General features: G+C 40.9%; 1 protein-coding gene across 1 annotated transcript in view; it reads left to right on the top strand.

Moving 5' to 3' along the window:
* Nucleotides 1-20,590, top strand: part of TAFA1 (TAFA chemokine like family member 1) — a 362,988-nt gene extending 342,398 nt beyond the window's left edge. Inside the window, exons 4-5 of the mRNA XM_050957609.1 lie at nucleotides 14,185-14,309; nucleotides 18,792-20,590. Of these exons, the coding sequence (XP_050813566.1) occupies nucleotides 14,185-14,309; nucleotides 18,792-18,809 (143 nt within the window). The 3' untranslated portion in view covers nucleotides 18,810-20,590. The remainder of the gene's footprint in view (nucleotides 1-14,184; nucleotides 14,310-18,791) is intronic.
* The last annotated feature ends 1,042 nt before the right edge of the window (nucleotides 20,591-21,632 follow it).

The raw sequence follows: 21,632 nt of genomic DNA on the forward strand, positions 1-21,632 counted from the left end.
TGAAACTGTAAGCAAAACTCATAGGGTGAAATCCTGACCCTAGTGAAGTCAATGGGAGTTTTGCCATTGACTTTCCTGAGGCTAGGATTTTACCCGGAAGTGTGCATACCTTACATGAGGGTTTCTCAAACAGGTGTCACCACTTGTATAGGGAAAGCCCCTGGCGGGCCGGACCGGTTAGTGTACCTGCCCCATCCGCAGATCCAGCCAATCGCGGCTCCCACTGTCCACGGATTGCTGCTCCGGACACCGCTGCTGGAAGCGGTGCAGGCCGATGGACTTACTGACCACTGCTTCCAGCAGCTCCTATTGGCCTGGAGGAGCGATCTGCAGCCAGTGGGAACCGCTATTAGCTGGATCTGCGGATGGGGCAGATACACAAACCGGTCAACCAGGGGCTTTCCCTACACAAGCGGCAACCCCTGTTTGAGAAACCCTGCCTTACATGAACCAAAACCCAAAAAAAGGTTTCCATGAAACCCTGGAAGCCAAAGCTACTGATACAAAGTTCTAGCTCCAGCAAATGCTGTAACTCAGCATTGAATATTGAAAATACTGTGGTTGTCCTTAAAATCTTTACAAATTTGCCTTTGTGACCAGGTGGCATAACTACAGTATTCCCTACAAGCTAGTGTAAACAAAGCTTCTGAGATGTGAAGGGATACCTCACCAAGAACACCTCTGTGACCTAAGTAGTGCCTAAATCCCAGGGTAATTGGTGCACTAATGGAAGTGCAGAACATGTATTCATTTCAGAAAGGGTAGGAAACTTCCTCGAGTACGTCTCATTGTGATACTCTTCCCTCTGAGTCAGCCCTGCATCAGCGCCTCCTCTGTTTATTGCAGCAGGTGGAGCACTGTGCTGTCGGATGTGACGTAACACTGTGGGGAGAACTGGGCTAAACCCATCCCTAGTGTAACTGTATCAAAGTTTGTGGAGTTCTACCAGATATGAGTTTTATCCATTGTCTTTTGAAATGAGCTGTAAAACCAGGGTCCTGGCTGTTTAATATCATGGTACCTCTTGCAAGAGTAAGGTATTAATTAAACCTGTTAGCCTCAACAAATTCCAATTAAGTAATTTTATTCTGTCTTCCTAAATGCCCCCTACAGATTTAGATGAATTCAGCTTTCTTCTCTGCATGTCCCAGACTCTGGATACCATTGCTATTCGCTGTTACATGGTCCTCATTCCTCCCCAGAGGTGGCTGCTTTTTTCCAGCGGTGCTTAAGTGATTTACATTTCAAACCCTCCAGGAGAAGAACTCTTACATACATGTAGAAATATAAAATGGTGGACAGCATTTTTCACTGGGATGAAGTTACATTCTGAGGATTTTTTTCTGTAATTACTGGAAAACCTTTGTGCCCTAAAAATTGGTCAGTCCCTTGATGAAAAATCAGCCCCAATGGGTGGGATTTCAAAAGTATCTAAGTCCTGACTTTCAATGGGACTTGTGCTCCTAGCTCCGAGTAGCATTTTTCCTCCTATTGCTTTCTGTATATATGTTTTATTTTCCAGGTTATACAATGTTCACCATCTATATGCTCTTTGGAGTGCATGTGGACACCCCACAAGCTTTTAAGCCTAGTAGGACCTTTAAGTGCACCATAGTTAGCAGCATGCTTCCTGGTTTGAGCAAGCGCTCTGGACTGGCCTGAGAGTGTGCTTTTAAAAATTGCAATTTCTAAAAAGGAAATGGAAATAGTTTTTGAGATTGGAGCTTGGTCTTGATCCAACTTGAAAACTGAGTTCAGGTTAGAATACAGGGTTTTTTTTCTAAGTGGTTCTCAAAAAACAGTATCAATCTGAAAAGGTCTGTAAGCCACAAGATGGGTCAGTTTAAAACAGTTAAGAAGCTGCAAGAGAATCACGAGAGGTCCTTGGGGTTTCTGGCTCCTTTGGGGTTCTAAAGGTCATGTGACATTGTTTAAATGAGGTTCATTTAAAAGAAAAGATTCCCTCCCTCCCATTTTCTTTCTATTTGTTTTTCTCTTTATGGCCAATGTGTATTTCTCACAGACAATGACAAATCCATTCCTTTCCGCAATGGAGTTGCAGCTGACAGCCCCTCCCAAAATGAACTGGCCAAGGTCCAGACATTCTTTGCAAACACGCTGGCCGGTTAGGACTCAATCTCCAATTCAGCAGCCAGCCATATTCAGCAAAGCACTGAAGCATATGCTTCAAGCTAATGATGCACTTTGATGCTTTGCTGAACAGGGATGGAGTTAAGCATGTGCTTAAATGCTTTGCTGAGCCAGGCCTCAAATGGGTGGCACAGTGTATAATGAAGATTTGCTAAAATATTGTCCTCATGGCCCAGGGTTGCCCTTTTATGGTGATTAATATGTTCAGCATGTTTGCAGTGCTTTAAAGCTTCACAGCACCAAGGGCATGAAACATTGATTATTATTATTATTAATTTAGTTGTATTATTGTAGCATGTAGGAGCCCCATCATAGGTTAGGAACTTTACAAACACAGAACAAAAAGCTGGTCCCGACCCCAGAGAGCTTACAAGCTATGTATAAAACAGGAGACAAACGGGAATACAAGAAGACAATGAGACAATAATTAATTGTCAGAACACACATGTGAATTAGGTGAATAATATTATCCCTCTTTTACTGATTGAGACCTATGAATTAAGTGGCTTCTCTACAGCAATACTGCAATTCGGGAGCAGAGCTGGGATTAGGCGTCAGAACTTCCTCGCTCCTAGTCTGTTGCTCATGACATTAAGACAACACTGCCTCTGGAGGTGTATTTCTCTGATAGAAGGTAACATAGCTACTCTACACTAAAGTATCACTTTTCAGATACTTAGTAAGCACCGTGCCAACTGATTTGAAATATGGCAGTTTAAGTGCTTTTCCACAAGGGATTCTTTTCATGTTGTTGAATTAACAACCTCCTTGTTGATCTCTGAAGATCAATTTCCCTTTAAATGTGAAGATCAAGTATTTTTTTCCATCTAATCAGACCTTCCTTAAAGCTTAGAATACGTGCTTTAAAAAAAAAATCTTGCTGCTGAATATATTGTAATGAAAAACAGCAAGAGTCCTATGCAAAAAGCAATATATTCCGCTCCAGTGCTTAAAGTTTCTGCAACAGCAGCAGTCAATTGGAAAGAAGATTAGAAAGTGATAAAAGAAAAATAACAATATGATGATGTCTTTTGATTGTTTGCCACAATTACAAAACAATTAAACTAATATGGTAAACCAGAAACCAAGGCAACCAGGAGTCCTTAGATATCACTTGCAAAATTGTTATCAATGATTGTGGTATACTTATATTTTAAACATGGGAAAATATCAGTTTTTCCAATAACACCAACAATCTGTTATCAAAGACTGCAAAGTATCCTGGCTCAGTGATATGGCTGACCTGGCAGCTAACATACAACTGGCATTTCCACATAAGGGGAATGCGCAAAAAGTTCAAAGCTATTTGGGCTGATTTTTTAGAGGGCTATTAATGCAGACCACAAAAATAGATACAGTATGGCATTTCCCATCCCCCCTCTTTACTTACTTTGTGTATTATGAGAATCTGGTATTTTTGTTGTATTTGGAAAAAATAATAAAAATTATAACTATAAAAGACTGCAAAGTATTACACTGCATGAGCATTGGATTAATGTTTCTAAAATTGAATTAAATTGAATTTAAAAAGCTAGCTTGGTGAACTCCCAACAGAAAACATCTTGTATTTCTGTTAGCATTAGTCAATCTGAAATCTTTTGTTTTATGTTTTTATTCTTTTACCTTATCCGACTCCTGCTTTACAACTCCCTGAGTAAATGCCATCTCAGTCTGTTTGTGAAATACATAATGCTTTAGATACCATATCCCTTCATACTAGTCTACTCCTCCTCTTCGAATTTTCTAGTTCCCAGGCTCGTAATTCACTCTGCACTCCATGACATTCTAATGAAATAAGAGAAACAATGTGCCTCATTCAATTTCCTGAGATTTTGTTTCTTAAAGAATAGGTGAGCACAGCATTACAGATACTCCTGTTCTGGTCTGTATCATTTTTATAGATCTGAAACTGCCTGAAAGGTTTTAATCTAGCCCTGTGCTATTTCCCTTGTCTAAAGTCTCCATCAGTGGAGAGAGTCTCTCGCTGGGAGTTTGAACTTTTCTTTAATCCAATCCATTTAGAAAATGACTCTCAATTTATTGAATAAAGTGGAGAAAATTGATATCTTTTCATTAGGCTGACAAAGTCTTTTTCACTGCTGGCATCTGAAATGTGTTCTCTATTTAAATGTTATTTATATCAATCTTCTCTAGTGGGAACTAGATTAAAATAGAATGCCTTACACTTACTCGACAACTTTTCCATTATTGCAAACGTTACCAGACTGGGTTTGTAACCTAACTCTCTGCCTGGTGATTCCTGCAGTAACTTCATACCTGCAGTCAGGAGAAGGTGTATAGTAATATTTCTCTTTCTTGTTTGAAAACAAAATATGTATACTTTATCAAAGCCAAAAGGATGTGGATTGCTCCTGTAGTTTTATTATAGGAAATAATACCTTGGTGTATAGTTTGTCCTCTCAAAATAGCTGTAGAAAGTGGCCAAAATACTTAGCAATACTTTGCATTTCTGTCAGGCTCTTCTTTTCATGCCTTGCAAACATTAATTAAATCTCCTAGTATACTGTGACTTAAATATTGTTATAGACATTTCATAAGCTGAGGAACAGGGAGGTCAAAGGAAAATTGTATCTGCAAAATTTGTGTCTGTAGTTTTACACCCACCATTCATTAGCAGGAGTAAATCTGACTACTTGAGCCCATGACTTCTTGATATGTGCATTCATGATGCCTCTCAGAACTGCCCCTGCATGGCAACCGGCTACTTATGGCTGCACCTTAATAACACAAGCTGGCCCCCAGTTTACTGCCAGACCTGGAACTGTAAGAAACTTTTGTAATAAAATGTTGACACGAGAGAGTACTCACACAGCTTGGGTTTTGTTTCAAAGCGGACACATCAGTCATTTTCACCAAACGGATTGTGAACCTTTTGTTAAATATGCCCTGAGTCTAGAACAAGCCTGGTTGGATTTAGGATTTTAGCTAGAAATGATGAGAAACTTGATCTATTCACATGATTTTGACATCAAATTGGGCACATTTTGGTATTTTCAACAGTTTTACAGTGACTTGGGGATTTTTATTTGATCCTGAAATTCAAAGTGGAAATATTATTTCTATTCCAGCAGTGGCTAGCATCCCCGGTCATGATCAGGACCCCATTGTTCTAGGTGCCATACAATTGCAGAACAAAAAACCCCAGTCCCTGCATTGCAAAGCAAAACCAAAAGGGTTCACGTGAACCCTGGCGGACTGAAACCCACTGAATTCAGAGCAGATCCTTGCAGACATTCTAGTCTTTCAGGTAAACCATATGTATTTTTAAATGCAACAGAGTTATGTAAACAGAGATAAGATTACTTTCAATAATTGTCATGCTCCTTGAATCTTTGCACTGTACCCTAGCTCCACACAGCCCTTCATACACTATAGAAGGATACTGCTGATGCTCTGACCACTTGGTAGTTTCTTGTTTGTCCTCTATTAAGTAGATTATTATATTTTAAACTTTCCATTAAAAATTAGTTTTATTGAAAAAAACAATTATTTTTGGCTTAGGCTAACAAGAGACAGGAAAGACATACTAGCAGTAGCCAAACCTCCTTTTTCCTTGTATCTGATTTCTCTCTCCATCCTCAATAGCTGGGGGCAGCTGGCTCCATAAAATCAGTCTTGCATCAAAAAATCTGTGCTTAGTATATTCCCCAGATGTTGACAACACAAGGAACACCATACTGGAGGGTTTGTTGTGAGCTTCTAATTCAGCATGATCTGAACGTCCAAGCTCCATGATGTTATTCTATGTCTGGTGACTGAGTTAAGGTTAAACATGATTTTGTCACTGGAATCCTGAAATTAACAGATAATACTTGAAAAAAGCTCTGGTTCTCCAGCACCGATTGTTACCCGGGGTTCTTTCAACCCAAAGCTCTTGGTAACTTTTACTCTGTGCGAGGAGGTGTCAGGAAATAAATCGGGGAGACATGGCCGTCCGACCGATAGATGACTGGCACAAACAGAGCAACACAAGAGTGCTTTCATTTAAAGCTAAACTTTACTAGTCTCAAGCACTTACACACATCCGCAACAAGATTAGTAAAACACCCCCAACCCTTGATAATTATCAAAGCTGAGTGTGGCTCTCGAGTGACACAGCGGCAGGCTTCTGGTGGCCAAATCTTCTGTCTGCTGGTGGGGACCGCAAGATGTATCCAGAGGGAGAGTCCAAAAGAGTCCCCAAATGAGTCCAACTATCTCAAGCTTTTTCCCCTTATTTATACATTAGTCATAAAATGACATGTCCCTGAAAGAAACCTTGTTAAGTAAATTAAGTAAGCAGTTAAGTAATCAGTTTCAAGCAAGAAGTTCCTTCTGACTATTGATTAACCAGGTGTGGGTTTTCCAGAGTCTGCAGCTCTGAGACCCTGCTCTTTTTAAAATGCATGTATCAGCAACTTCAACACAATTCTTATCAGGAAGGATGCGGGGTCAAGCTGCCCTTTCCGTGGCACCCAAAACCCTCTCCCCTCCTGCCTTGGTCAAGCTGAGATTGCTGAATGATCAATTTACAGCTTGCTGACTAGGTTGCTTTTTAACGATAAGCCATAGTGGTTTTAGGCACTTTACTGGTTTGCCAAAGTCTCCCCATACACCCTGAGGCCTGGACTGGAGACCTCCCTAACGAAAAAGCAGCTTAATCTCACCAATTTGCTCTCTCCCACACAAGCATTGTGTGAAACTAAATTCTGTTTCCTGTGCCATTTGTTCTAAAGAATATACCAAACCCCAATCAAGGTAACTAGTAAAATCCCACAGTTCATTGGAAATTTTTTACCTGCCTCTTTGAACTGAGATGCAGGAGTAGAACTTGGAAATCAAGTAAAATGTAAAAGAGCAGCAATTCTCCCCAGAATAAGTGGTGATAAAGAACAGGGGACTTTCCCTGGAACTGAAAGGAGGCAAATTCAAAACCTGATCAAAAGGAATACTTTTCCATACAATGCACAGTCAGATTGTAGAACTCTCTGCCACAAGATTTCTCTGCAGGCTGCGAACGAGGAACTTAACAAGAATAAAAAAGGCAATAGATATTTATTTGGATAACAAAACTATTCAGAGTTATAATTAGGCTTGACAGAATTCAATTTTTATATAATTTTGACAGACAATATTAATGTTTATTTTTAAGCAATTTTTCATTTTTTATTCATTTAAATTTTCACAGTTGTGGAAAATTATGTAGACATAGCCTTTGCCTAGGTATGCGTTTTGATTATTAGGGATGGAAGTGTTTTTGTCAGTTTGCATGCATACGATGAAATCAACTTTTATTGATACAATCTAATACCTCAAAGCCTAGCTACAATATTTATTGCTAAACGAAGAGTTCTGGAAAGAATATAAAACCTCATGCTTCAGGCCAATGTCTACCTGTTTGGGGTTAGGACAAGACTTTCACATGAGGCAGATTATCCCTCATGTGCTTGCTGCAGGGTTTCCTGCACTTTCCTCTGAAGTAGGATACTGGCCTAGAGGGATGATGGGTCTAATCCAGTCTGGCCGTTCCTATGTTCCTATTTGGATAGGATGGTATGTCTATTGTTATTCTTGGACCATTTCCCAAATGCCTGTTAAGTTTTCGTGAACTTGAAAGATTCCTTGATAAAGAGTATAATTTGTAAGTTGAACATGATTATGTTGGTTTTGGTCTTTTCATAGATGCAAGAACTCACCATCAGGGTCTTTTGGGATCTCCTACTCCGTGGAAAACCAGCTACAGAAATGATGTCAGCCAAGACAACAGCCTATTTTATCAAACCTTTTAGGTTTCCCTTTCCTGCATTAAAATGACCCAGGAGGGAACTTTGTCCCTTGCTGTGACATGGCCGCAAGGCGGGCAGCGCTAGCAGGAGCCAGAAATCAACAGAAAATGTAGGACCGTTTCCCATGGATCTCAGCATGTCTCTGCTGCTTGCAGAACTGCCCTGCAGCATGAGTCTTCTCCCTGCCTTTCTACCTTGTGTGGTCACTATGCCAGCTCATACCTTCTCTTTGCATCTTAAACAAGCAATGTAGGGCTTAGGTGTGACTGCTCAGGTTAGCAGCAACTGACAAGGTTTTTGCGTTATAACTTACACTGAGAAAGGACTGTGATAGGTTCAGTTGTTACTCCCGAATCTTTTCTGCTTTTACTCTAACCATGTCCACTGCCCATGTGGAGCAGCAGAGCTCATATAATGCAGAAGAGGCTTGGCTGCAGTGGGATGTTACTTGCTATTCCCCTCCATGGACCCTACCCACTTTCCAATCCCAGAGCCTCTCCACCATACTTCAGAGGAGAATTGCGGCCTAAAATCAGGCCCTTCCACCCAGCACCATATTTTAAACAAAATGAACCTTCCCAAAGTGAACACGCACCCTTTTTTGTTTTGTTTTTAATTTGGAAAATGCCCAACCAGGCTTTGGAAAACCCTGCTCAAGTGGAATGTGTGAAGCCCAATTTTTTTTTTAATGTCTCTTGATGGTAACTTTTTCAGTGTTTGATTTACGAAAAGGTTTTAGACCTCCACTATAAGGTACGCTGGGCCCTACGTCAGGCAAGTTCCCTTCTTTGCTGGGTCTTCTGCCTATAGATTTCCACTCCCATATGGAGCAGTAGATCTGTGAGAGTTCGGCCTCTCCCCAATCCTTGGAACAAGTTTCCGTGACTGCCTTGTAACTCATGATTTCAGGGTACAGCTATGGGTAACATTTTGCCCATAGGAAGGGGCTCTTAAATGCCAAAGATCACTTCAGACTCTGCCCTTCATTGCTGACAGATTTCCAAGATATTATCCATTAGCACACTGAATAAAGAAGCAGAACTAGGGGAGACGGCTACTTGGTTTTCTGATCTCTCTCGTTCAAGCTTACTTGCCACATCACTAAATACTTTATAAGAAAGACTTTGGAGCTTTGTGAGAATCCGTCAGCAGTTATAATAAGTCTTGAGCCAACTGTTCAGACATCTTACAGTGCACATTACACCACAGAAAGATGCTGCAAGCCTCATCATTAGGAAATATCTTTCATATTTGGGTGAGGAGGTGATTCTACAGAGTAGCTCTACTTTGATAACATTTTGTACTTGTGTTGCAGTTTCTGAGATTCATTTGTGACTTAGGCAAATAGATGTAGCGTGTGATTCATTCTTTGAATGCTTTTGTGCATGGTAGCCCGATGGATAAAGTCAGCATATGAAAGCCTCGACTGGTTTCCAGTGGTAACACCATTGCTAAACATTCCATTAGAAGGGTACAAGTACATCCCCTGTGCTGATATGCTTGTGTTTCCAATTGCATTCTGTGACAATCACAAGTGAACATTTATGCTAAAATGGGCACACTGCAACCTTGATACGAGTGGGTCTTTGTCTTGCCAGCTGAAAGAAATGCGGCCTTGACTCTTTAAGGGCTCCCTTGCAACAAGGGGGAGAAGAGGGAAAGCTTACAGGGATGGACAGGCAGGGCAGGATGCAGGCGGGCCCAGATCAAGTTCATTGCATTGCTCTCCCTGCTGACTGGAAGAGTGGGAGTAGTATTTATACCCCATGCAGCCACATGGAGGACTTCTTTACCAGGATCAGAACCTGGCAGGGGCATGGGGGAGGCAGTCAGGCATTTTGCTGGTGCCTTCTTGTGGCAGATGTCCAGTGCAGGTACTCGGCATGGTAGGATATGTTTATCAGATAAGTGGGAAAGGATGTGAAGGAAATCAGCCATTATGGAAGATGATTATGGGAGTTGGAGCTTATATGTCTCATCAGCGGGGAGCCGACCTCCCTCCTTTTCCTGGATCTCTTTAAGGTAACTGAGAAATAGGGGTTGGGGATCCTACATCTGGATGAGCAGGGAGCTGATCTCTTCCTCCCCACACTGTGCAATTGGTTGCTGTGTACTCCCAGATATAATAAGTGAATAAAGTTGCAGCCTAACTAAACAACATTCATGGTCTCCTGCCTTTCTTCCATGTCAGATGAAGGCATCCAGGTCTCTGTGCGAGACAGAAATTGGAGAGAATAACATAGGAATAGGTCATGGATGGCTGTAATATTTTTAAAGATAGATTGTGCATTCCAGAGAGAGCAAGGAAAGAGGAGGGGGAAGGAGGAGGTTAGGAATGGTAGCAGGGAAGGAGTGGAGATGGGTGTGGGAGGTAGAGAGGGTGGGGATGGAGGCGGGGACAGGGTTGGGACAAATGTCCCTAGAGGTGGGGAGGAAGATGCAGGCATGACACCTAGATGTGTGCTGGCAGGGGGAGATCAGGGTGGAGAGGGGAAGAGGAGCAGGCAGAACTGGTGGGAACTGTACAGTGGCATGGGTAACCAGGAAGGGGAGATGGTGCCAATGGGAAAGAAGATGGAGGACAGATGCTACAATGCAGAAGAGGGGTGTAGTGAGAGCCATTGGTGAGTGGCAGATGAACAAACAACCCCCTCCCCGGAAAGGTCTGAAGGTCTTCTCCTGGCCCCGGCACTAGGTCTGAACCAAATGGGACATGCCCCCTGTTACAGGCAGAGCTCTCCAATCAGATTCCCAGTTGGTGGTGAGGAGACAGGAACAGCTGTGATGTGCCAGCACCTGCGGCTCTTTGCCCCAGGGTTTCATCAGGAGAGAATCCAGTGCCTCCAGTGGTTGCTGGTGATACTGATCTCTACCTTTCCAAGGGCAGTCTGACCAGGAGGCATTTTTAAGAAAAATCACCCAGGAAGAGTCAGACAAATTCATATGTTGATCATCTCATGGCATTACCATGGGTAGTAGTAACCAGCACTCTTGCTTTGCAGGGGTCATTAGCAGTTTTGTATAGAAATCAGCTGATCTGTGGGGAAAGTCACATCACTTTTCTTTGATTCATTAAATCAGTTACAGTCATTTCAAAATCATTTTTCTTCCTCAGCCAACCTCTTTGTCTTGGTGATAGTGATATTCTTTCCCAAGTGTACTTGTGGGCATTCACACGCGTGTGTGTACACACACATATACTTGCTGTTGGTTAGTCTGCAGCAAAGTAAGTAGGCTCAGAAAGGTCTGGGAGCATTAACAAGGACAGGGAATGGGGTGTGTGGTTGTCAGGAGCATGCGAAGTCACAGAAAGCTAGCCCTGCTGGCAGTAGTTCATTTTTTCCCACACTTGACTGGAAAACCAGTGACGAAATACTAAATTGGAATGGTGCTGGGGAAAGGCAATTTCCCCCTTGGAGCTAAGATCAGCAGCAATGTCAGTAGGGTAGGTGGGACCTGGAGGATACGCACATCAATCTGCTAGAGCAACGTGAGCAGCACATTGAAGTATACTGCGATGGGTGAATTTCAGAAGACTTGGGCCAGATAGTCCCCACCCCTCCAAAGGGTGGGGGGCAGAATATAAATACAAAGTCTCTCTCTCTCTCTCTCTCATGTCCACTGTTTTAAGCGTGTTCCAGCTGTCTCCACCCCTTCAGCCCAACTAGATACTTCTCCCATGCTGTTGATACCACCCTAACCTTCCCTTGGCCCTACATCCCTTTCCCCTTCCACTAACATACCCCTTAAGCCTCAGACTCCTTTTCCCTTAACTTCTACAGTCAACAAAATTCTCCAACAACCTCCAAATCTCCTGGTGTGAGTAGGTCTCAGGTCAGTCATCTCCCTAATGTTCTAGTCAAATCTGGCATTAACCTTCTCCCTACAGCCACTCATCTCTTCCAGCCTTGGAATCTTCTATACATTAAGACGACCCCAGCTAGTCCAATATGCAAGGCAAAATGTATTGTGATGGCAGATGAGTGGCTGCCTCACAGCACCCCCGGTGGCCTTAGGGCAGCACTGCCACCTCAGTTTCCCCTCTTGAATCCCCCAGATAAACTCCACAGAGGGTTCTTAAAGTCCAATCACAACAGCCCTCCTTAAGGTCTGATTTATTAACTGAAAGTGCAAACGTCTTCCCTAAAGCTGGGTACAGCCCAAATGCCCCAGGTCTGGTCAGTTCTTCCTGCCTTAGCAGGCTATGCCCAGTCCTTTCTAGTTGGAGCAATTCCTGTTGTCTTAGGTTAGGCTCTTCCCTGTAGGATCCTCTCTCTCACACTCTCTGCAGTCTCCCTACAGCCCCCTTTGACCTTACTGCAGCTCCCTTCTGCTCTCTTGTAAAATGCCTGATCCTGCCCCCCATTCTGTAGACGGGATTGGCTTGGCCCCAAGCTCTCCAGCTCAGTGATCTCCAGAGGTACATCAACGAAGGGGATGTGGTAGGGCCCAGCTAGAGGGGAAGGAGTTGTTATCTAAGCACCTCTGTGTCTGATAAGGGTTTAAGTTTGGTTCTCTTTGACTGAGGTTTTGGTCTGTGATTTTTTTTTAAGTGGTTTGCCCGCTTAAAGATATAGAGATGTAGCCTTATAGTACTCCATTATTATATATGGAGTAGACCTATCTCATAGAACTAGAAGAGACCTTGAAATGTCATTGGGTCTCATCCCCTGCCTTCACAGCAGGACCAAATACCATTCCATCTCATGCAACGACTAGCTGGAAATTGCAAAGTCAGCTAAACTTTGTCAAAATCCCCAGACAAAAATGTCATTAAGGTACAATTAAGGTTATAGACAGAGACCGATTCCCAGGCAAAAAAAAACTTCATTAAGATACACACAAGGTCGTAAACACACACATTAGTTACAGTCAAACTATATGATTAGAACAGTGTAGTTATTAAAATGATCAGTGTTTGGTTATTCAAAGTTAAGGTTCAGGTTACTAAAATAAATATTTGAATGTCAAGAAATTCACAGTTCTGTTTCCACAAACATACTCTGACCCCATAATGCTACCCACTATCCACTTGCCTTCTGTTGTGATGTTCTGAATCATTTCAGAGTGTTACAGAGCCATGGGGCCTTTCATTCACTATACGTTTGGTGGGTAGAGGAGCCAATGAAATGGTTGCGTTTATACAGTGTTATTTCTGGACTGTGGGGGAATGGATAAGACACAAGAGGCTAGTGTTTCTTGCTGTCAAGATGAGGGAGCTGAACAACGGTCTGTATCTGAGTCTGTGTGTCGCTTGGGACATACGACAGGAAGATGGGATACATGGATCTGTGTCATTAGCAGTTGGTAGTTCCAGTGCAAACCAAAAGTAAATTAATACAGCTACAGCACAGAGACAATTCTGATAGTTCCAGTTCTCTATATCTTTGCAGTACAGTCTGGTCAATACTGGGAAATATTGATGGTAGCATAAGTTAGCAGGATATGAGGGTTATAGGTAAATATACCAACTAGATTATATTTATTGAAATGGCGTAAGAGTTACTGTACGTTTGTCCACTGCAGTTGCATTTTCTGCTTAATGAACTACATTTTTATAGAAATGCTGATAACTGCTAAACACTAGATCCTGTCAGAAAATGTTCATTGACGCAGTTTTTCAATGGAAAATTCTGTTTATGTCAAAAACTTTTGAAAAATGTGTGAATTTTGATTAAATTTTTGTTGGACGGGGTAAGTAGAAAAGGAATGAAACATTTTGCATTTTGTTAATGTTGAAATGTTCCTTTTTGACATTTTCAAAATGTCCCCTTTTGATTTTGTTAGTTTTGAATTTAGGAGGGAATTTAGAAATGATTCGTTTAGTTCCGTTGCAGAACGGAAAATCCAGTTCCTGCCCAGCTTTACTAAATACATTGAAAACACGTGGAACACGTACTGGCCTAGAAGAGCTGCATTTCTAAAATAATAAGAGGAGTGCTAGATTTCTTCTATGAAGGGTAAATTCTTTTCATGTCACCCTATTGGTCACAGTTCTGGAAAGTGATAATAGAACAGGACACATATATAATGAGGCTATGCCAAAAAATACCTTATCACAAAAAGTGTCTCATGTTAGAATGACATGCAATATAAGTAACTACCTGATGAGATCCTTGCACCTACATTTAATTTTCAGGGCTGTTAATGGGAAATGGAGGTTTGAGTTGTTGCTTCATTCAATCTAACTTTTCATTACGATTTATCAGGATGTAATGTAATGTAAACATTATCTTTTTCTTTTTAGCTTCTATAGTGATTGGGAAATGGTGGTGTGAAATGGAGCCCTGCCTAGAGGGAGAAGAATGCAAGACTTTACCAGATAATTCTGGATGGATGTGTGCAACTGGCAATAAAATCAAGACCACCAGAGTAAGTCACATTTCCATTTGTATCTACTGAAAAGGAGTCACTTGCCCTTGTTCACCCATACACCAAGACTGCATCTTGCTTTTTTATAGAAGGCTGGCTGGCTGCCTTGTCAGTAGCCAGTGCCCTTAGCCTCTCCTTACATCTGTCTAAGGTTTACAGATTCAGAGATCTCAGCTGAGCCAGGTTTTCTAACTGGCATCTCAGCACTGTGTACCTTTCTGAACGTCATTGCCTCTAAGGAATACAATAGCCTATCAGTAGGCTCACTTTTGGTGGTTAAAGACACAATTATGAAAGCCAGGGGTTTATAGGTATGAGATTTTGCTGTCTACTACTTCTTAGTAATAGCTAATTTCTGAGTCCGTAGCTTTTATTTCATCTATAGTAGACAGTTAAAATGAAAGCTCATTCTGCCCCCAGTGCGCCGTGCAGAAAGGCACAAACACATGGGAAAAGACATGGTGGTGCTGTGCAGCTGGGCAACACTGGCTTTCCCTCCTCCATTCAATCATCTCCCAGTCACCCTGTTGTCGAAATGAGCCCTGGTTGGATGAGGAAGCAGGAGAACATCTACACTGAATGTCACATTCCCCCTCCTCACATTAACTATGCTACATGGGCCTCACAGAACTCAGCCCAGCAGCTCCCTGGGGAGATAACCTTGTTGTGCAGGAGCTCTTGGAAGGCATGTGAATGAAGAGACCATCCACCAGGGCAAAAAAATGTTGTCCTACAAGTTTATTCATTGAAAAAGGAAACATTTGCAGAAATGTTTTTTACCTCATCCAAATGTTCCTGCACCATAAAAAGGGACTTAGTCAATCATTCGCCCTCTGCCAGAAAAAAGAGAAAAATGGGGAAGGAACTATGATTCACTGAGTCTCAGTTTCTTGCTGGATCTCTTTGTGGGGTGGCAGAGCCAGGTAGCACCGAATGTTTATTGCTTGTCTGTTCTAAATTGAAATAGCACTTAGAGATTAGGCCATATAGCATAAAAACAATTACATGTCCTAGTAACTCTTTCCCTAATGAATCACAAATTTCAGAAAGGGCAAATATTTAACAAGTAACGTGAGGAGAAATTTAAAACTTTTGTTATTTACATTATTATTATTATTATTGTTTTTGTGCTAGATTTTTAATGTAACACCCTACGGTAGTCTTGCATTCTGCCTTGCAAATATATAATTTAGGAATCTTATTAGTTTTTGTATGAATTTGTAATTTCTTAAGCTCCACCATCCAACAGCATCCTGTGAACCAAGCTGTAGGTAATAGTCAACATCTAGTAATAATAGTTAGAAACTTAGCAGTGAAACTCATTAATATTCAGATGTGTGATCCAATCTAATCAGTATGGATTATTGTATTTTATTTAAATTTAAAACCTACAGGTATTCAGAAATGAAAAAAATATTTCTGTCATTTACCCACAGGAGTTATTTTAATTAGCTTGTGTAGGGTAAGCTTCTAGCAGCATTTTGTTTTGTTACCTTGAAACATTGTTACAGAACAGAATTGATGACGGCAAAGTGGCAAAACGCTTAATAACTATCTCTTAAATACTGAAGGCAGAAATCTTGCATATACTTTTGGATTAGTTAAACTTTGCTTGAAGTCACCTACTTGATCCTTAAATGGCAAAAAAAATAAATAAATAAAAGCAATCAACTCCTGAAATAGGAAGAAGCAACACCAGTCAGCCAATATCTGGATATATCCATGATGATTAGAAAAGAGTTTAGCACAAGTCATTCTGAGCCTTAAACTGCTTTGCTGTGGGTGTTCTCCATACACACAAGAACTCTGGGGGACTCGGGCTGGTATCCTGACTATGAACATTTCTACAATTATACATGGGATAAAAATCCACATGCTTCAGGGCATAAACCTGAACTTAAACCTAACTGATAGATAGGAAGAAACTCCCCCATGGTAGGTTATTCCACAATTGTCCATTCCAAGCAGAGCTGAATGAATTTTTTTCAGTGAACAGTTTATTTGCTGAAAAATGCATTTTTCAGTCAAATGAAAGCGTTCACGAATTCAGGTCAAATTCAGTGAATTAAAATGAAATAAAGAATTAGCGACAGTCAAAATGGTTTGCTTTGACATTTTCAAAATGAAACGTTTCAAGTTTTCATTTTGAAATTACCTTTCCTTTCAAAATCGATCTAGATTTATTACAAAAATACATTTAAAGGGGGAGGGGGTAAAAAAAAACACCCAGAAACAAAATGAAAAGAAAAAATGGATTTTTTTTCAGTTTCCATTGAGCAGGAAAGAACTAAAATATTCAGCTTCAGTTTGACTTGAAACAATTCTTTTCTGATTTTTTTTTTTGTTCTGCCACCAAACTGAAAAATATGCATTCCACTCTAGTTACAGGAATGCTTGCACCTTCCCTGAAGTTGGCTGCAACTGGTTCCTGTCAGAGAAAGGATATTGCACTTGATGGACCATGATCTGCCCCATTATTCCTTTTTCTCTAGCCCTTTAACTTTTAATATGGTTGAGTATTTAAGATGTTCAAGGCCAAGACTGAAAGAGCTGTCCACAGCTTCTGCAAATTGATTTATTTTCTATTGATAGATCAGCTGTCTGAAACATTGGCCAGAAACTGGGGTTTTTTTAAAATTTATTTGGGTCTCAGATCAAACTTTTTATCACTTTTCACTTGTTTTAACAGCAGCATGAGTTTTGGAGATGATTTGAAAAGCTTTGATTTTTCTCTTTCTTCACAAAAGTATCAGACCCCTGGCTGTGAGGTCACACTGCAATTCACAGAGTGCACAACCCGTTCCAACCAGTAGAGCTCTACTGGATTGGGCTCTCTGTAGGCAGAGGCTGGATGGGTTGGGAGGTGGAACTCTACCCTCCCAAGTTGGTGACAATGAGCAGGGCTACTATGTTGGGGACTGGAGTAGTAGCTGCTGACCCTCTGATCGTGGTCGTTTCCCTGGACTCAGCTGTAGCTTTCTATACAGACCTGTACAGGGCCAGAGATCCTTGCACAGCATGTAAATTTTCGGCCGGCATCCCAGTGCAGTCAATTCACTCTCCATTGTATCATTCCTGTTCAGAGCTTAGGTGATTCAGAGGGCTTTGTGCTGGCCCTCTGTGCCATGTGTGAATTTCACCCAGTATCCTGGTGATTCGGCAAATTGTCCTATTTTTACTATAATCTACACTAATAATAATAGTGCCCTCAAAGCACTTTACAAAAATAGGTATATTTCTTATCCTCGTTTTACAGATGGGGAAAACTACAGTGCACAGAACTTAAAGGATTTGCCCAAAATCACACAGCAATTCAGTGGTTGAGTAGGATCCAGGTCTCTTGATTTCATATCCCCTGCTCTAATAAGTAGGCCAAGCTGTTTCTCATCAATAACATTCAGTTTACAGTATATTATGCTATCAGGTCATTTTTATATTATCTCCTGAGTCGTATAGGTGAAAAAACGACTCACATTTCCTAGACGTTTGCTACTTGCCCAGTATTACAACAACAGCTGATGTTATGGTCCCTTGAAACCTGAATCCCAGAGCATATTCAGCTCCCTCCGTGCTTGAGCTGATAGCTGCAGTAGTACACCAAAGAGAGTGGGATTTGTTCTGTCTGTATGAGAGAAAACCCAGCATAGAAGATCATTTGTTAATGGCAAATCAGGACAGCAGAGAATAGGACCTGGAAAAAAAATATTCTGGAAGGTTTTAGGATTTTTTTAACAGGCTGAACAGGTTAATATGCTGGACTATATTTCAGATTAAATTTCTATTTAGAGCACTGACTAAAGCCCTTTCTTTTTGTGTGACAGTCATTCTAATTAAGAGGTCACCTCAAAGTAGTGAAAAGAACACAACAGTAAATATCTGTTGCTAAGACAATTTCTGCTGCATCCCATCCTACAGTCTACTGCTCTGCTAATAATTGTTCTAATTTAAGGACTGAGCCTCTGAAGTCAATGTGAGTATTGCTACTGACTTAAATTGACTAGAGAAGGACTTATACTAGTCATTTATGTGTACTGATGTAACCCAAAAAACCCATGTCTTCTCAAGAAAGCTAATAATTTCAGCGTCTGATGGGTCACTCTTATTTCAGAGTCATAGAAACCTGAACAATGGCCAGTTTTCTTGCAGGGTTTTTAGCATGTTCAGGTAGATCAAGTGTCTATAATCTAATGTAACCAACCCCTCAGCTGTCTCTCTATGCAAATCACTGGTGTTCCACAGGCTAGTCATTCAAGAGAGCTGGAAGATGCTCTTGCCCATACATCCCTACAGGAGCTGACCATAATGCCTCCTGAACACTGTCAGACCAAGCTGAAGCACAAAGCAAAATGCTGCTCTCAAGATGTGAACTCAGACACCCATTTGGCAGAGTCGTGTGCTACCACCAGCAGACGATCAATCCAGCTTTTGTGTTCATTTTTGTAACGTACTGTCTATAATTGATTATTTTGCACTTCATTGCAGATTCACCCAAGAACCTAATAGCATCTCCTAGATGAGGGAACCACTGATTTACAGAGGACAACATATTAAAAATTTAAACCATCTTCAAACATTGACAAGCCAAATGGATTTCTTATTTGCACTTTGACTGTTGACCAGATACTAACAGTGGCTTTACTGTGTGAAATAAAAATATTCTATGGAAATAACACCCCAGATTTTTGACAACAGAAAAGAAAGATGAAGAAAAATGGTTCTTTGGTAAAGTTTTAGTGATTATGAAGAATGAACAACAGTCTTATAAGTTTGGATCTACAATTTACTTTATACTATTTAAAAGTATATATATAAATATATATGATATTTTGAAATAAAGCCTCATTCTTCAAGAAATTAAATAGTACCACACTTTGCTGCAGCTGCTGTAATCCTTTTTTTTAATGATCTGAAAGACACCTACCAGTTTCAGAGCAGTCAAAAGGGAGAGCAAACATGCTGCAGCACCAGGACACCTGGAGCTAGAAGAATCATGAAGATGCTGTGTCAAGAGCTTCCTTTTTCTTTCAACAGAATACTGGAGAGAATACATTATTCCATTTTCTTGTGTTCTGGAGGCTTTTTCCCCCTTGTGCAATACTAGCATGCTGGCTTTACTTACATAACTATACTTTATACTTAACAATGATGAGTCTATCCTCTTCCAGGAAAATATTTTTAGAGTTATTAGATATTCAATGAGAAAGAGAAGGACAACTCTCAAATAAAATACAGTATGTATTAAGAGTTTATTTGGCAGAGTTTGGTAGACTGTGGGCTGCCTTCTTATTAAAGGTGTACATACAAACAACGTCTTCAGACTTTATATAGGTGGCATAGACTCCAGTAAAAATGTGATTGCTAACTCCAAAGTTTTGCACTGTTTACTCGAGAATACAAAAATGGATTTTGTTTCTTAATGTTTGATTAAGCTGAGTTGGGATTTGCACAAGGTTTGATTCTTGCTAGCATGTCTGGGTTGCTCCTTAGTCCTTTCTATAGACAAACATGCACTGTTTAATTAAACTGGTTTACTTAAACCGATGAAACCCTCCCACGTGGACCCTCTTATTTCAGTTTGAGTGGCTCATTTTGATCTAGCTTAAATATAACTGAGTTAAACTCAGCTGATATAGGACACTCTTAAAACGAAATGGGAGTTATCATGCAGGGGTTTGTACCAGTTTAACGAAACCAGTTCAAATTAACGCCTTTATTTAAAGCAGCGCAGCTATCTGTGTAGGAAAGCTCTTGGAATGATTATGGCAGAGGTAGAACCTCAGGGCCGGAATGTGCAAACCTAATTTATGTTTGTAACTATTTACTCACGAGTAGTCCCTTTAGTGGGAGTACTCATGCGAAAAAGTGCTTGCCAGCGTGCATGAAGGCTACACAGTCTAGCCTTGGGTATTTGTATATTCAGGAGGTGTATGGAAGTGCAGAAGGTATTTTATCCAGTCTCACTTTCTCTTCTTTAATATTTTCAATTTCCTTTCACCCTAGTTACCTGTCTCTCCCAAGACCGCCTTCACCCAGACTAATCAGTTTTAATCCAGTGCAGAGTAACAGCTGAGCTCGCTGACCCAAAGTCAGTCAAAATTATCCCACCAGCTTTCTTCTTCCTCTAGGGCAACCACTTCAGCACCTGATATTTCAGGAGGTGGAAATTTGTCACTGTAATTACAGTATCAGAGGGGTAGCCGTATTAGTCTGGATCTGTAAAAGCAGCAAAGAATCCTGTGGCACCTTATAGACTAACAGAGGTTTTGGAGCATGAGCTTTCGTAGGTGAATACCTACTTCATCAGATGCAGGTATTGCATCTGACAAAGTAGGTATTCACCTACGAAAGCTCATGCTCCAAAACCTCTGTTAGTCTATAAGGTGTCACAGGATTCTTTGCTGCTTGTAATTACAGTGTATGTTAAAGCAGCAGTGTCAAGTGTCACACCAAATTCCACATGGACTTTATACGCTGGTAACTGGAGTGTTGATCCTCAAAATAAAAATGGATCTATTGCTTCGTAAGAAGTAGTTTACCACTCTCCCCTTTTGAATAGATATTTGGTCAGTTTCTGTAAGATCAAAACATGTCTGAACATATATTTTCTCAGGTATATTTTGAGATCAGAATCAGGCCATAAAACTTAATGCTGGTTTCTCTCAACAGTCTTCCTCCACTCCCCACTCCCACTCTCACTCCCCACCCATTTTACTTTTTGTCCAACAAATACCTTTCTCCATCACTCTTGTCAATAGCTCAATCAAACTCTCATTGAAATCAAAGAGAACTTGTCATCATAAGAACTGAGGTCTTGTCTACACAAGGGACAAATTAACTAACAGGGTGAATTAAAAGTAGATTGATTAAATTGAATTAAACCCCTGTGTGGACACTCTCATTCAGAATTAAAGTGGCCTTATTCTGATCTAATTTAATTCACTTTGAAACTGAATTAAAGTATCAGAGGGGTAGCCGTGTTAGTCTGGATCTGTAAAAGCAGCAAAGAATCCTGTGGCACCTTATAGACTAACAGACGTTTTGGAGCATGAGCTTTCGTGGGTGAATACCCACTTCCTCAGATGCATGAATTAAAGTAAACTGTATTAATGCCACTTTAATTCTGAATGAGAGTATCCATAAAGGGGGTTAATGCAGTTTAATTCATCCACTTTTAATTCACACACTCCATTAATTCAGACTAACTTTCCTGAGTGTCCCCATGTAGATGAGCCCACGGGTAAACCCCAAGCAAAGACATCTGGATTTGGCCCTTAGGAGGACATCCACTCCCCACTTCCATGTCCCTGGAGATTCCCCCGAGGA

The sequence above is a fragment of the Gopherus flavomarginatus genome, chromosome 6 (assembly GCF_025201925.1).
Source record: "Gopherus flavomarginatus isolate rGopFla2 chromosome 6, rGopFla2.mat.asm, whole genome shotgun sequence".
Taxonomy (NCBI): domain Eukaryota; kingdom Metazoa; phylum Chordata; order Testudines; family Testudinidae; genus Gopherus; species Gopherus flavomarginatus.